This window comes from Hetaerina americana, unplaced genomic scaffold (genome assembly GCF_022747635.1).
Source record: "Hetaerina americana unplaced genomic scaffold, ioHetAmer1.1.p SCAF_6, whole genome shotgun sequence".
In the NCBI taxonomy this organism is placed as follows: domain Eukaryota; kingdom Metazoa; phylum Arthropoda; class Insecta; order Odonata; family Calopterygidae; genus Hetaerina; species Hetaerina americana.
The window spans coordinates 17,012,178-17,026,380 of NW_027287205.1; the positions used below are offsets into that span (position 1 = coordinate 17,012,178).

The 14,203-nt window shown below is 39.5% G+C and overlaps 1 protein-coding gene across 1 annotated transcript in view; it reads left to right on the top strand.

The window, feature by feature from the left end:
• su(sable) (suppressor of sable) overlaps nt 1–14,203 on the top strand; it is a 34,318-nt gene extending 20,115 nt beyond the window's left edge. Inside the window, exons 8-15 of the mRNA XM_071593958.1 lie at nt 63–169; nt 1,757–1,879; nt 3,176–3,468; nt 7,279–7,792; nt 9,940–10,975; nt 12,528–12,702; nt 13,510–13,660; nt 14,165–14,203. Coding sequence (XP_071450059.1) covers nt 63–169; nt 1,757–1,879; nt 3,176–3,468; nt 7,279–7,792; nt 9,940–10,975; nt 12,528–12,702; nt 13,510–13,660; nt 14,165–14,203 — 2,438 coding nt within the window. The remainder of the gene's footprint in view (nt 1–62; nt 170–1,756; nt 1,880–3,175; nt 3,469–7,278; nt 7,793–9,939; nt 10,976–12,527; nt 12,703–13,509; nt 13,661–14,164) is intronic.

A 14,203-nucleotide genomic window follows, 5' to 3' on the forward strand; every position in this document is an offset into this window, starting at 1 on the left:
GAGAATAACTTGAAAATGCTTAGGTATGGACATGCTCTCATGGTGACTTTGATTCATTGCAGGTGAGAGCGGTAATGACTCTCCTGTCATCCCACTACATTTGCCTAAGAAGCAGAGGGAGCTGTTCATCCGCATTCAACAGCAACAGAGGGAGGCAGAGAGCAGTCAGGTACTGTTCATTTGTGAAGAAATTTGGAAGGAAATTTGCAGCTAATCACATTCTCATCTTTGCAATCAAATGCATGAAAAACTTCTTGTGATACCCCCATTTCATACATCTTGATTCATTCATCCTCAATTTTACTCAACTGCATTGCAATGGCAATATTTATTTTCATCGAAAGAATTGGTACATAGATCCAATATAGGATGCATCGCAAACGAAAATTATGTATCGTTCACCGAAGAAAAGATGATGAGTGACGGTACAGAACAGGTATAATATGAAACAGTGTACAGCAGGATTAAAATTACAAGTTACTCATTATTTACTACAAGAATCAATGCAAAGACAGAGTGTGTAGATATAAATAGAAATGCATGCACCTGAGGCATGATAATTTGTCAATAATAAACTCTGAAATGCTCTAGTAATTTTTCTCTGTGATTAGCAATGCCCTAATGGATTTGGGTCCAAGGCCTGCTGCTTTTGTCATAATATGTTGAATGTGTACTTCTGACTCTGTTCTAGTTAGGTGATTGTGGTATTGTTTCTGATATTTGGCATTTCACAAATGAAAATAGGAAGAAAGTATCTGTATTACAGTCATGGCATACTCATATGAGATGAGGTGAAATGTTCTTGGCCTGACAATGAAAGACCGATTTTCAAAAAAAATGATATTATTTTACTACATAATCTCCCTTGACTTAAACACACTTGGTCCAGCATTTCTCCAACATCAGTATTCATTTCCGGAAGTGAGAGTCTGGAAGGCATTGGAAATACCCATCTACTTCCCAGCCCAATATAATAATATCCAACCCTTTCAACTTCTTCATTGGACAGAAGCGCTTCCCAGAAACGAATTCTTCAAGTTAGGGAACAGATAGAAGTCTGAGGGTGCTAAATCAGGGGAGTAGGGGGAATGGCAGAGTAAATCTTACCCCAAATCCCGTAGTTTTCTCATTACCAACGTACCATTGTGAGCAGGTGCGTTTTCCTAGTGAAAGATGATTTTTTTCTTCAAGCCAAGCCTCTTCTTGCAAATTTCGGTGTCCAGCTGGTCAGGAAGGTTGGATTAATATCAACCTATAATTGTTCTGCCTTTTTCAAGGTAATCAATTAACAGGATCCCTTTCGCATCCCAAAACATACTGGCCCTGACCTTTACAGCTGATGCAATTGACTTTGCTTTCTTTGGCACTGAACCACTGGCTTCCACCAAATATGGTGTTAAGCATCCAAGGTTATGAAAAAGTCATTATAAAAGAATGCACAGTATCACACATTACAAATGGTAAGATTTGGCGTCTTAAAATACACAAATGCTATATAAAACTTATAGCAAAGCTGTACATTTAATATAGCATTTGATATTGCAATAACACAGTTTCTTGTGGCCTTGAGGAAGTACTCCTTCATGAACTTATATATGCATTGAAGGGTCCAACCTACTTGACATTCTTCTTAACCGTCTAATATCTCTGCTTTGTATTTTATTTATATGTGATATATTTTTTGTTTTTGAAGGAAAAAGTGTTGATATTTGGTCATCATTGCCAATGTTGAGTTTGTCCCTCTGTCTTAATTCAGAGCCCAAGTGCTGATGCCGAGGATGGAGACGAAAGTGCTCTCAAGGAGGAAAATTGGTATTCGAGCGATGAGGAAGCTGAAGATCGAAGTCTCACAGATGTCCTCAAAAATCTGTCAAAGCAGGTAGGTAATCTTGATGTGTTTTTGTTAATTGACTGATTTGGCATCCAATCAATTGCTTCAGTGTTTTGTAAGCCATTATTCCTCAAACTATGTTTATTGAAATTATCATTGTACAAAAAGGTAGCTTTTTAACTTACTCATGATATACTTTTCTTTAAACTACAAAAATTGTTCATTACAAAGAAATGGAGAAAAGCTTTTGAAAGGGCCTTTTTTAGTGCACAATTTCACATTGCCTGATATGGAATGGAAGGCAGTGCCAGGATTGTTATTAGTTGTGCCACATCCATCTCCCAGAGCCTCACATTGTGTTTCTTTGGAAATGAAAAAAGTTAACTCATGCAGTCAAACCTCAATATCCACAAGTAATGCATTCCAAGGCTGACTGAAACTGCAGACTGTAATGAAAACTGCCATCCATTGTGTCAACAACTATAGAGGACTAATACATAGCAAATGAACTAGTCTTTATCCATTTACATTTATATTGTGAGAATATCTTTCAAGGGCATCACCTTTTTTTAGATCTCCTCTTAGAACTTCCATCTTTGAACCGTTGAAATCAGCCTTCTGAGGATTTTCACGTAAAACTGTTCACATACTGTCCCTGAGGCACAAACTCTTGGTGGATAATGCCTTTTGAGTCATAAAAGATGACAATCTTATTTTTACTTCTTTTTGGGGCAGACCCTATATTTATGTTCCTTAAACAATATTTCAACATATTATGATTTGGATGATATTTGATGAAAATTATGTTCTTCGACCGTAATTCACCCTGGAAAATATTGTTTCACAAATTTTTAATTCATGCATTTTTTAAGTTATTTCACAAAGTTGCTGTCCCCTCTAAATATTCTCCCTCCACACTCGATAACAAATTAGAAATCATTTTAATTGTTTCTCAAAATGTAAATGAATTATGTTAATTAGAACGATGGCCAAATTGTTGTTTTTCCCTGATCAACAACTGCCAGTGAAGTGGGTGGACGGACTTCTGGTGCCTGAATAGCATTCTTGGGCTTGAATCCCAGGTGTAATGCCTCTGATGTTTGATACCATCAGCTCCACCCTAGTGATTGCGATTGTTCAATTGGATCGAGCATTTCTGGAAAAAAAACATTTGTGGCACATAGAAAAAGGCCATGGCTACCACTTACTCTGGTATCCTGTTAATAATGAGTATATTCCTGTATCTTTAGTGGGGCTTAGCATGAGATGATCTTTGCGCCCTCTGCTCTAAAAAACCTGACACTTGGATTTCTCCTATTTAAGCTGTAATTTTTGTCGTTTTAGCCACCGAGTCAGTTGGAGAAGTCATCATCATCAACACCAGGAGCCACTGAATCTCCCAAACAGCATGAGACTGAAACGTCAACTGATGGCAGCAGCAGTAAATTGAATTTAAGTGGAAGGGTATTGGAGGCCCTATCTCTGAGTGATCTCTCCAAAATTAAGATCACAGCTGATATCAGCAAGCTCCTCTCAACGATCCGAGAGAACACAACATCTGCCGTGAGTGAGGGCCAATCACCCACGACCACCAGTGCAATGGGGACATCATCACCCATCGCAGATGTGGATTCTAGGTAGGTATCAGCTCAAAAAAGGGGGAAAGAATGATTCTATTGGATCAGGGACCATTGTTGAAATTACTGTCACTCATAAGGAAGTATTTGTTATGAATGCCAAGAGTGATGTCATGCAAAAGGAGAATTATGATTGCACCCCAGGTACCTTGGTGCATATAATTCCCATCTCTTAGCTTCTTATGGTCCAAGTGGTTCCTGCCTCAATGAAAAAGATGAAACCCTGCAAATTCTGATGATAAGGCCGAGGTGAAATGCATGTACTTTGCTATTTCATTTCATGTAGTTAAGAATTCTTATTTTGACTTAATGTAGAAGAAGATCAATTACTTAACATAGGTTTTCGATATTCCTAGCCATGGAACATGTAGCTGTGTACTGGAATGTAACTAGGGTTCTTGGAATAAATATCAGTGACTAGGATTATTTATTCTCTTAGGTGCTGCTAGTTAGTTTTCTTAGCAGAAGTTTCAAACGTTATATTTTCTTCTTGGGGGCTAATGCGTGGGTAATGTGAAAACACTCCGCCTTCAACATGATGATGGCAGCACTCTTCAACAAAATTTGGGAATGTTTGCGCATTATTTGAAAGTTACTTATTAAAATTTCTGCCATTTAGGACCCTCAGCTACTGTTTGAAAATTATTTGAGTGAGTCCTTGTGAGTATTTTTGAAAAAGGAATAGGTTGAATATCAAGCTGTCATTAAATATTTGTTTTAGAAAGGCCATATGCTTATGAAAATCAAAGAGGAGTTGATTGCTAAAATTAATTTGAAGAAAAAATATCTCATTTATTTGTTAGATCAGAAACTTTTCTGACTACCCATGTATAAAGGGGAATGCTTTCCTTTTGTTTCTTGCCATTATGTTTTTGCTCACTTTGTTTTGAGTTATCCTGAACAAGGGTTAAAGTGAGAAATGAGAAGGTAGAGAGGAGAAGAAGAGAATATATGTAGTGCTTACCACCAAGTGGGGAAGCACTAGATGAATAGGGTACTCGATTGTTTAAACCATGGTTTCTTAATGGGGATATGTGAGAGAAGGGAAGGGGGAGTCTGAACTAATAGCAATATGGCTGAGGAGGGACACAAAGTAAGGCCAAGGGATGATGCTAGAACCCTGATGGGGGAGGCCTGACACTTCTGGCCACTCATTGCATACAAACTAAAGTGATTATACGTGCCAAAGAACATGGACATTACAGGAGGGAGGGATTTTTGATCCCTGCCAACTGAAAACATGATAAGAACTCGGTGGAGACAGGAAGAGGACTGCAAAAGCTATTCATAGTAAGCACAACCTGCAGCTTAGAATAGCAAGATGGTCAGAACTAGAGGAAGTATTGAAAACCTGGAAATAGACCACAAGAGATTAGGATTTTCAGTTTTCACAAATGTGACTATTCTACAAGCAATGGTGATTGCCACGAACAGAGATATAGCTGATTTTGAGGATAAATATCATGGTACCCCATATTCATAGAGAGAATTATCTCACTAATTAGGACTAAACCTAAAATAGCACAAAAGATGCTGACAGAATATAATGATAAGATTATTGAGTTGCATAATTTTTCATTTATGCAAGAAAAAGAGAAAAATTTGAACTTTCACGAATGGAAAAGATGGATGAGGTCATCGATGTTTGATGTATCCTTGATCAAAACAGTCAATGCCAAAGGTGTAAAAAGTGTAATTTGTTAAAGCTTGTGGACCCAAAATAATGCATTACATAGTCATGTGGTCTTGCCTACAATGGAACAAAATTTCCACATCTTTTGATATTCAAAAGGGAAACCTTGCACAATGAAAAATTGCCCAAAGGTATTTGTGCCCATTCATCCTAGGGGCTAAATGGATAGAAGAGGGATGAAGTTTCGGACAGAAAATGTTTGGTCTAGGCATACTGGTGGACTTGTCTTGCAAGTATGGAATCAGTTTTGTAGTCACAGAATGGAATCTGTGAAAAATAAAATCAACCAATGGTAAAACTCAAATAGCTGCTTCATTTGTAAATCATTTAAAGGATTAATGCAATAGGAGATAAACTGTTGAATACAGTCCACAGATTTTGAAGTGACAACTTCAGGAAGGAGGAAGATGCCTAACATTTCACATAATGGGTGAAAACTTGATGGAATGCTGTGAAATATGAGAGTTAGAAAATCATTTAAGAAATGTAGAATTATTAACATATTTGATGGTGCAGAGGATGATTTATCATGTAAAAACTCGTTCCTATAGAAAGAGGTTCCAAGTGATTCTTCATTTACTCTGAAGGCAAATTTCTGTGTTTTGAGATTGGCCATGAAAGGGCACCAAGCCACAATATTCACTAGTTACTTTTTTATAGGCATCAATTATTATACATTAGCAGAATCAATCATTATGGAAATTCCTAAAAAATGTAGACATTTTTCTTAATCATTAGGTATAAAAAAGGGGGTGTTGGCATCTTAACATCAGGGCATCCTAAATGCCAGCATGTGCATAGTGGGGATCTGGAAGAAGAGAGACAGAGGGAAGTGTGGAGGATGAAAGTGTAAGAGGTAGAGAGAAGAGTGAAAGTAGTTTTTTTCACAAAGACATGCATTGTGCCCTTGAACTGACCATTGCAGATCTTCCCCCCCCCTCCCCTCTCTGTCCCGCCTGAGAGAGGAGCAGTGGTAGCACCTGGGAGGGAGTGAGCCCTACTCTCTCTCTCTCTTAGTAGTTTCGTAGTTAGCTGACTGAATTTTCTTGACTCATGGAAAATTTATGGTAGAGTAAGGGGTTATTGTAAGTGGTGTGATCCAGCAGGAAACTATGTTCAGTTTCAGGCCAGAGATGGATGAAATTATCAATTTTGGTATTGTTTTAGACTGGAGAGGTATGAAACTAAAGCTTTAGTTTCAAACTGGTCCCAAACAAAACTGTGGCTTGTTAAGTTAAATCAACAGATAGGTCAGAATTTGTGAAAGTTCTTGCTCTGGTTTATATTCTTGTGGGGTAGGAGGAATTGGTGTAGAGAATAATTAATTTTTCCTAAATTTCGGGGAGGAAGCTGTTTTTGGTTGTCCCTTTTCAAAGAAAATTGACCCTTTGGTTTCTCCATGATGTAAGCAGAAGATTAATGTTTATTGTGGTGGGCCCTACTGCAAAAGGTTTGGAATGGTGGAGAGAGGGTGAATGCAGGAATCAGCAAAAACAATTCAGCAATTCTTCGGAAGAGCTAATTTATTTTTTACATAAGGTATTCTTTCCCATTTCCTCTGACTAACTTAAACTGATAGTCAGTAATGATGGTCTTGGGGATGGTAAACATGTCATACACTACTACCTTTCACATAATTGCTGGTGCTGAGTGACTGAGGTGCAGACTGTAAATAGGGTAAGATAAAATACATGGCTTGACAGTATTGTGCAGTTTTCATCAGAGTTCATACACCGAGGCTTGACAATATATGAATCTGCCATTAAGCAGGGATATGCTCTGCATTTTTGTGTGTGTACATACATACATATTCTTGGAGGAAAGACACAGTGACCGCTTGCATTGCTTATTGAAGACACTATTAACACATAGGCAATGAGGGAGAGATTCAGGAATCCTACCCAATTTTCAACCAACTCCCTCCCACCTTCAACCCTGAAAACACCATTCTTCTTGGTTTGATGACCATCAAAACGAAACTATATGTATTTGAGTGGCCTTTGTATTATGTCTCATGTTTAAATAAACTAATTTAAAAGTGATCTCATGGACAATGTGCTTCTTATTGGTATGCTTGTATTTGTATCTCTTTAAATTTCATTGTTCTTTTGTGAAAGGTCGCAGCTGGCACGAGACCCTCGCAGGGTCATCCCAAGAGACCCTAGGCAGCAACGTTCCACCCCTTCACAGCCTGGGCTCCTCCCAGAGGGTCCCCGAGACCCACGCACCAAGCCTGGGATGCGCTCTCCCCGGGCAGTACCAATAGCTTACCCCACGACTCCACTGCTTAGTGATCATGGGGACGTTGACCTTCGTCAGCTCCCAGAGGGTGATGTTGACTTGAGAGCACTGGTTGGTAAGCCCAGGGACACAGATCTTCGCAGTGCTCGTACTTTTGGTGATACTGACCTCAGAGCTCGGCCAGAGGAGGGCCTTGGCCTACCCTTCCGACCTGTGGCACCTCCTGAGCCAGCAACAGAAATTGATGCATCACTTAACTCCCACCCACCCATCCCCTTCAGACTGATCCCTGTGTCACCACGTGATACTGGCAGCAGTGTCTTATCATCACCCCGTGAGTCACTGTACTCACAGTTGCCGAGAGGACTGCTGCCTGTTCCTGACAGCAGGGTGAGTGCAGCCAGCCTCTAGATTCTCATTTGACTCAGTCCACTCGTATCCTTGGTTCTTTGGTGCTAGTCATTTGTTTCATATATGTTCAAGATGTCTGGCCAGGGTAAAATTGCATACTGAAAGCAAAAAATATATAGCCATTTCATGCAACAGAGATTGGTGACTCAATATTGATCGGAGATTCTCCAAAGTCAGTGAATGGATAGAGAAAAATCTTGGAATTAATTTAATGATCTCTGGAGTATCTTAAGTGAAGTAATGGCTGGGTGAATGGAAGTTACATTAACCTTAGGTCAGTGTTTGAACATGATTCGAGGCTGAACTACAAATATTACTGAACACTTATTTTTAGCATTTTGAAATTTTCTATCTCTTTTGAGAGAATCGTCAATTAATATCATTGTCACTTAATACTTTTCCTCCATGGGAATGGACTTGAACATAAAATGCCTTTCATAGGAAATCATAAATATGTAATTTATATAATATTTTGTATTTTTATGATATATATCTTGTTTTCACCATCAAAGGAATTATTATGAAACTAGAAGGTCTACAGTGAAAAATCAAATTGACAAATTCAGAAAAGATCCGTTAAAAAACCTGTAAAGTTCTAGTTGGATTGGAAAATTTTAAGAGTATTTTCATGTTTTATAAGCAAAATTTATGATAAAAGTAACTAACATAAATGTCAGCAATTTGTTTTAAGGATCAGGTACAATAATTGTAAATAAAAAGGGCCAACAAAGAAATATTTAAATATTTCCTATGCCCATGAGCACTTTATTATGACAAATTTCTGGCTTGATTAAATTAATTTTTAACCTTTAGAAAGCTATATTAATCAATAATAAAATAAGGGTTATGGTAAATGCAGAGTAGTGTTTATGGTTTTTATTTTGTATCATATTATTTAGTTTGCAAGTACATCAGTGTGTAGTCCCAGAGTCAATCAAAAACCTGCCGTAAACCAGTAGGTAAACTACTGATTATAATAATAATTGACATCTAATGACTAGGAAAAAATCAACACTGTTTCTGCTATTTTCTAGATGCATAGCAAATTGCTTCAATATATAACTTGGATAAAAACCTTAATGTCAGTTTTTTCTACTCCAACAAATTGAAATGAACAAATTTAACAGATTGTGGATTCTACCAACTTTCATATTAAAATTTAGATATTAGTACAGATCTATGAGGTTTTAAGATTAAAATATTATTTTTATATTATAGAGGAATTATAATTCTTTTATTGATGCCGCAGTTGCCTATGCCTATAAGCTTCTTACAATGTAAAAAGCCAATAATGATACCAATATGGTAATACTTCTTATTATTCTGTCAAGTTTGTGGGTAGTATTCTCATAGATTAAGGGTTTATGCGTGTAATGGCCTTGTGTTGGAGAGGAGTCATAGGTGTACGAGGACTGACTAACTCAAAGGCGGAGAAAAAATTCATTTATGCACATTAAGCCATCTCCTTGCACTGTGCAGTGGCACTGCCATAGCACCACTATGTGTGTTGGAAAATTCAAGGTTGGATACTTTTTCAGCATGCCTCGTATATCATGGTATCTTTGATACCCTCTGTAGGATATTATCATCTTATGTGAAGTTTAGTGTTTGAAATCCACCTCACTTTGTATGAATATTGGATCTGGAACTGAAGTAGCAAACTAACCCATTATAACTATTCTTCTGCTCCATCCACATTTCTGCAAGCTTTCTAATATTACCTGCTCTCTCTTCTTTGTACCTCATTCCTTGGTTTAATAACCATTACATTCCTCCCTCCTCTTGTGTCTCCCTCTCAACATCCTCTCTTTTTTTTAACCTAAACTCCTGCATCCACCTTCCTCGCTCAAATAATGCTTTCCATAAATGCATATACTCTTTTCCGTTGTATGCCTAACATTCTGAGAGCTGTGCATAAACTATGCCTTTGTAATTTCCTGCTTCAACTCTGTGCCTCTTAGTGGTACTTTGAAAAATATTACCTCAATTTTGCTCTCTATCATAACATGTGAAGTCTTCACTCTGCTCTCACTGATTCAAGCTGCCATTGCAGCACAGATCATGCATGGGAGTACCTGAGGCATACCAAGATGCCTTGGGCACTCAACCCTTCAAACTCTCCACAGGTTCAAAATGACCCACGGATGAGGAAGGCATTGAAGTCGGAAGACAGCACAAGCCAGGACGAGGGCATTCTCCCGGCGACCCCATCGACAGTGCCCAACCCAGCTGGGTCACCTGTGGCAGTGCGGGTCGACCCAAGGAGAGCAAGGCAGTCACATCAACAGAACCAAAGCAGTTCCAATCCTCCGTCTCCCCCCAAGACGACAGCCACGCAGCCCAAGGACCCCAGGAGCCAGCAGCCACCAGCAATGGGAGATGCTGCTTTGGCAGCAGCTGCATGCCCTCCTGCACAGGACCCAAGGCTTGCGACTCGTGCAGTAGTCCTTGAATCAGCAATAAATAAGGTCCCCCTTATTGCCCCAGCAGTAGCAGCAGCACCACATGCTACTATGTTTCATCCTGGTGCCATGAATCCTGTGGGAATGAATGCCATGGGCATGAGCCCAGGTCACATGAACCCTGCTGGCATGAGCCCTGGTCACATGAACCACATGAGTCCAGCAGGCTTGAACATGAACCCAGGGAACATGAACCCAGGGAACATGAACCCAGGGAACATGAACCCCGGGAACATGAACCCTGGCAACATGAACCCAGGGAACATGAACCCAGGGAACATGAACCCCATTGCCATGAATGCCATGGGCATCAGTGCTGTCAACATGAATGCCTTAGGTATGAACATGAATTCTGTGGCTATGAACAGTTTGAACCCAATGAACATGAGTGGTGTGGGAATGGCTCCAGTGAACATGATGGGGGCAGTGCAGGATGGGATGGGAAGTGGCATGATGCCAGTGGGGGGTGGGATGAGGGAGGACATGGGAGTGGTGCGTCGCTCTGGCCCCCTGCTCATGGACCCCCCCGGGATGCCAGACTATGGGGAGGAGGTGGATGATGAGGGGGGCATGTATGGAGAGGGTGGGGGCATGTATGGTGGGGGAATGTGTGTAGGAGGGGGAATGATGCGGGAGCAGCCAATGCCACCCAAAGGTCCAAGAGGGGGCTCTCGTGGCTTCTTCAGAGGTGGTGGCAGGGGTGGGGGCAGGGGTCGAGGGGGGGTGGGGGCGGGGGGGGATGGAGGGTGGCAGGGGGGGCTGGAGGGGAGGAGGTGAGAAGGGCAGGGGGCGGGGCCGGGGGGCAATCCGGTGCGATAGGGAGTAAGAGAGGAGCTGTGCTTCCTCGCCAACCCCACACACACAGTGGCAGGATGGAGAACCTTTCGAACTCTCCACATCTCTGCTAAGTTTGCGGCATGTGACCTCTTAGCCTATGCCAAAGCGAGTGAGAACATTTAGGAAGTGTGCTGACCCCTACATCTTGTATTTGGCATTAAAATTGGAAGAATGTGCACTATCTCAGCGAGTGTGTGAGTAAGTGTTGTGAAGGGACGGGAAAATCTGGTCTCACAAGAAATGAGTGCTTGCTTGCATGCATGCCTGTTAAATGGGGAAACCCATTTGGGAAACATTGTTCTGCCCAGGGTAAAATGTTGTGCTCCCAGTTTGTGCCTGTGTGCCAATGAGCAGTTACATCAGCGGCAACCATTTCCTTCATGGCATTCGCGTGCCATTCCTTGCTGTCTGTCCTGTCATGTTCAAATTCATATTCATTCACTTATACAAATACACACACATATCAGTTATTATGTATATGTGTGTGTGCACAAAAAACATTTTTCCATTGTACATATTGTTATCAGTTGATAAAAAAGTCATAGTGGGAATATTAAAAATGTCTGTGATTTTTTTGAGCAATAATTTTAATGAAAGTAGTCATAAAAGTTTTTGAATGAAAGTATTTCCTTGCTCTTTGAGTGGTCAAGTGATTTCTCTCCCATCCCTGAATCCCTCTCATCTCTGAAATCCAACCTCAAATGTATTTTAGTTCTTAACATTTTTTTATAATGTCTTACTTTATAACTTGAATGTAACAGTCATGCATCGTTATAAATACAAACAAATTTAGTAGTCGGGTGTACCAGTTGCATCTTAATTTCCATGATTCTCCGGAATTTCTGGCATTTTCCAAGTTTTTACCATAGTTAATAAAGCAAGGTATTTATGTGGAGGATGCCTGTGTGGTCAAGTGGTAGAGGAGGACACTAGTGTTTGTGGTGGCTGTGGCCTCATTTAGCCAAGGCAAGGAACTCCAGCATTCCCTTCCAGCTCTGCTCATCATATAGTTAAAATGCTTTCAATAGTGATTTGTTTCAAATGCTCATCCTTATACTAATTTATTCAAGACTCAAATGGTCATCTCTTATTCTTAAGGTCCATTCAATGCAAATACATAGATTTCATAATTATAATCAAATAATTTTTGCCTTCATTTTTTCAATGTATTTATTATCTCAGTTACAAGTTTTTGCATGAGTGAAGAGTTTTATACTGGTAGTAGTCAGCCTACACCAATGGACAACTTTTATCTCCTCCCAAGTTATGCTATCTAATGTGTGACTGCCATATTGGCCATGCCAAAAATGATTTTTCTATTTTAATATCCAGTGAAACTGTGCAATAAAAATATGACAATGTTCAGGGTCAATTCATTTTTACATAGTGTAATTTCCAGGAATCCTCAATTATAGCTAATATCATTAAAGGAAGCATTGGTTTCATTTGGGCAAATGTTGGTAGTGATGCCGTTTGCTTTACCTTTTGGATGGGTGATATTTTAGTGACAAAGGATTCATTTGAAGAACTAGACAATGCTGTAATATTCCCATGTATTTTGGGAACCAGCAGCCATATTCTATTACGCAAGTAAGCAGCCAATATTTACCTACTATGTACTAGAATTCTCGATCATCATGGTTGCCCTCATAGTGGAATTCCCTTTTTTATTTGGTATTGATGGTTTTGTCTGTTATGAATGAAAGGTGCGTGCAAATCAGGGATTTTTTTTATTTTAGTAGCATTATAGTCTTCCAACCTCCAGAATTCTTGAAGGAGAGGGTGCTGAGGGTGGGGTGGCTTCCTTGGCATGCACCAAATAGGAGAAGCATCCAGGGAAGGGGGTAGGCATCTAGAATGTTGAGGAATAGAGAAATGGGTTCCTAGAGTGAGTGGATGAGGGGGCAACTCCTGCTCAACTGTATAATGGCATGGTGAGTTTGTCCAAGTGAGCTGATGCATATGTGTCTTTTCCAATAATTCAGACGGAAAGTCATCATAAATGGCATTTGGGGTGAAAATATGACAACCACAACTGCTCCTGGGAAAATGAAAACTCCTTGTCTGAACTATTCAGGTCATAACCTCTTACGTTTAATTATTAATTTAAAATCAAATGAAAACACCTGTAAAGTGTGGATATTGTCCATTCCTAGACAATAAATGCTTGCCAAATGGAAACTTTAGCCATTATATAGGTGACAGATCAGATGCCTGAAAAAACATTTTTATCTTGATAATTATGGGTATGTATGTGTGTGTGTATATGTATGTACATACACACATATATATAGATACATACATACCAGTGAGATATATATATATATCTCTCAAAATGAAATTTGTTGGTTTTTTATATTCTCCATAATTCAAATTGTTGTAATTCTGTCCCTGAAGGACATTTGTGGGGGAAGATGATGAAATCTTCAGGGATGCTGAATTCGTTGAAGTGTTGGGAAACTGTGACATCATGGTTGATTATTATTATCCACTGGAGCTGCCTACTGCTGTGGGTGAAGTTGGTTGTGGGCCGAGGGATTCAGAGGGGGTAAGATAAAAATATGAAATGTTGTTACTTTTAAGTGATGGGCATCCTTGATAAACCAGTTAGTTCTCATGATCAAGAAGTATTAAAACAACTACATTACTGCAAGATGGTTCTACATAAATCTGTCAAATTGTTTCAACATAATTAACTATGGATAGGAAAGTATTTGTGTGCACCATCAGATTTTAGTCGCAGTCTCTTTGGAAAATTTAATTTCTAGTAGCTGGAGGACATTCGATATTTTTAATTGTGTGCCTCTGAATAGACTCAAATTATGTTATGGTGAGACAACGAATTGTGTATATAATTTCTAATGTACCTGAACAAAATGCGATAGTGGAGGTGCTAGAATTGTACCTGAGGCACAAAGGACTGGAAACAAAAAGGTTATGCTAAACTGTTTGATGGCACTGAGTGCAATGGTGATTCAGATTTCTTGGTGGAATGTTTTCCTTTTTACCATGTTTTTTTTTTTTTAATTATTGGCCATGATCACCCGGACAGGTTATCACGCTCTCGGACTCCATATGGGAAACATACTGA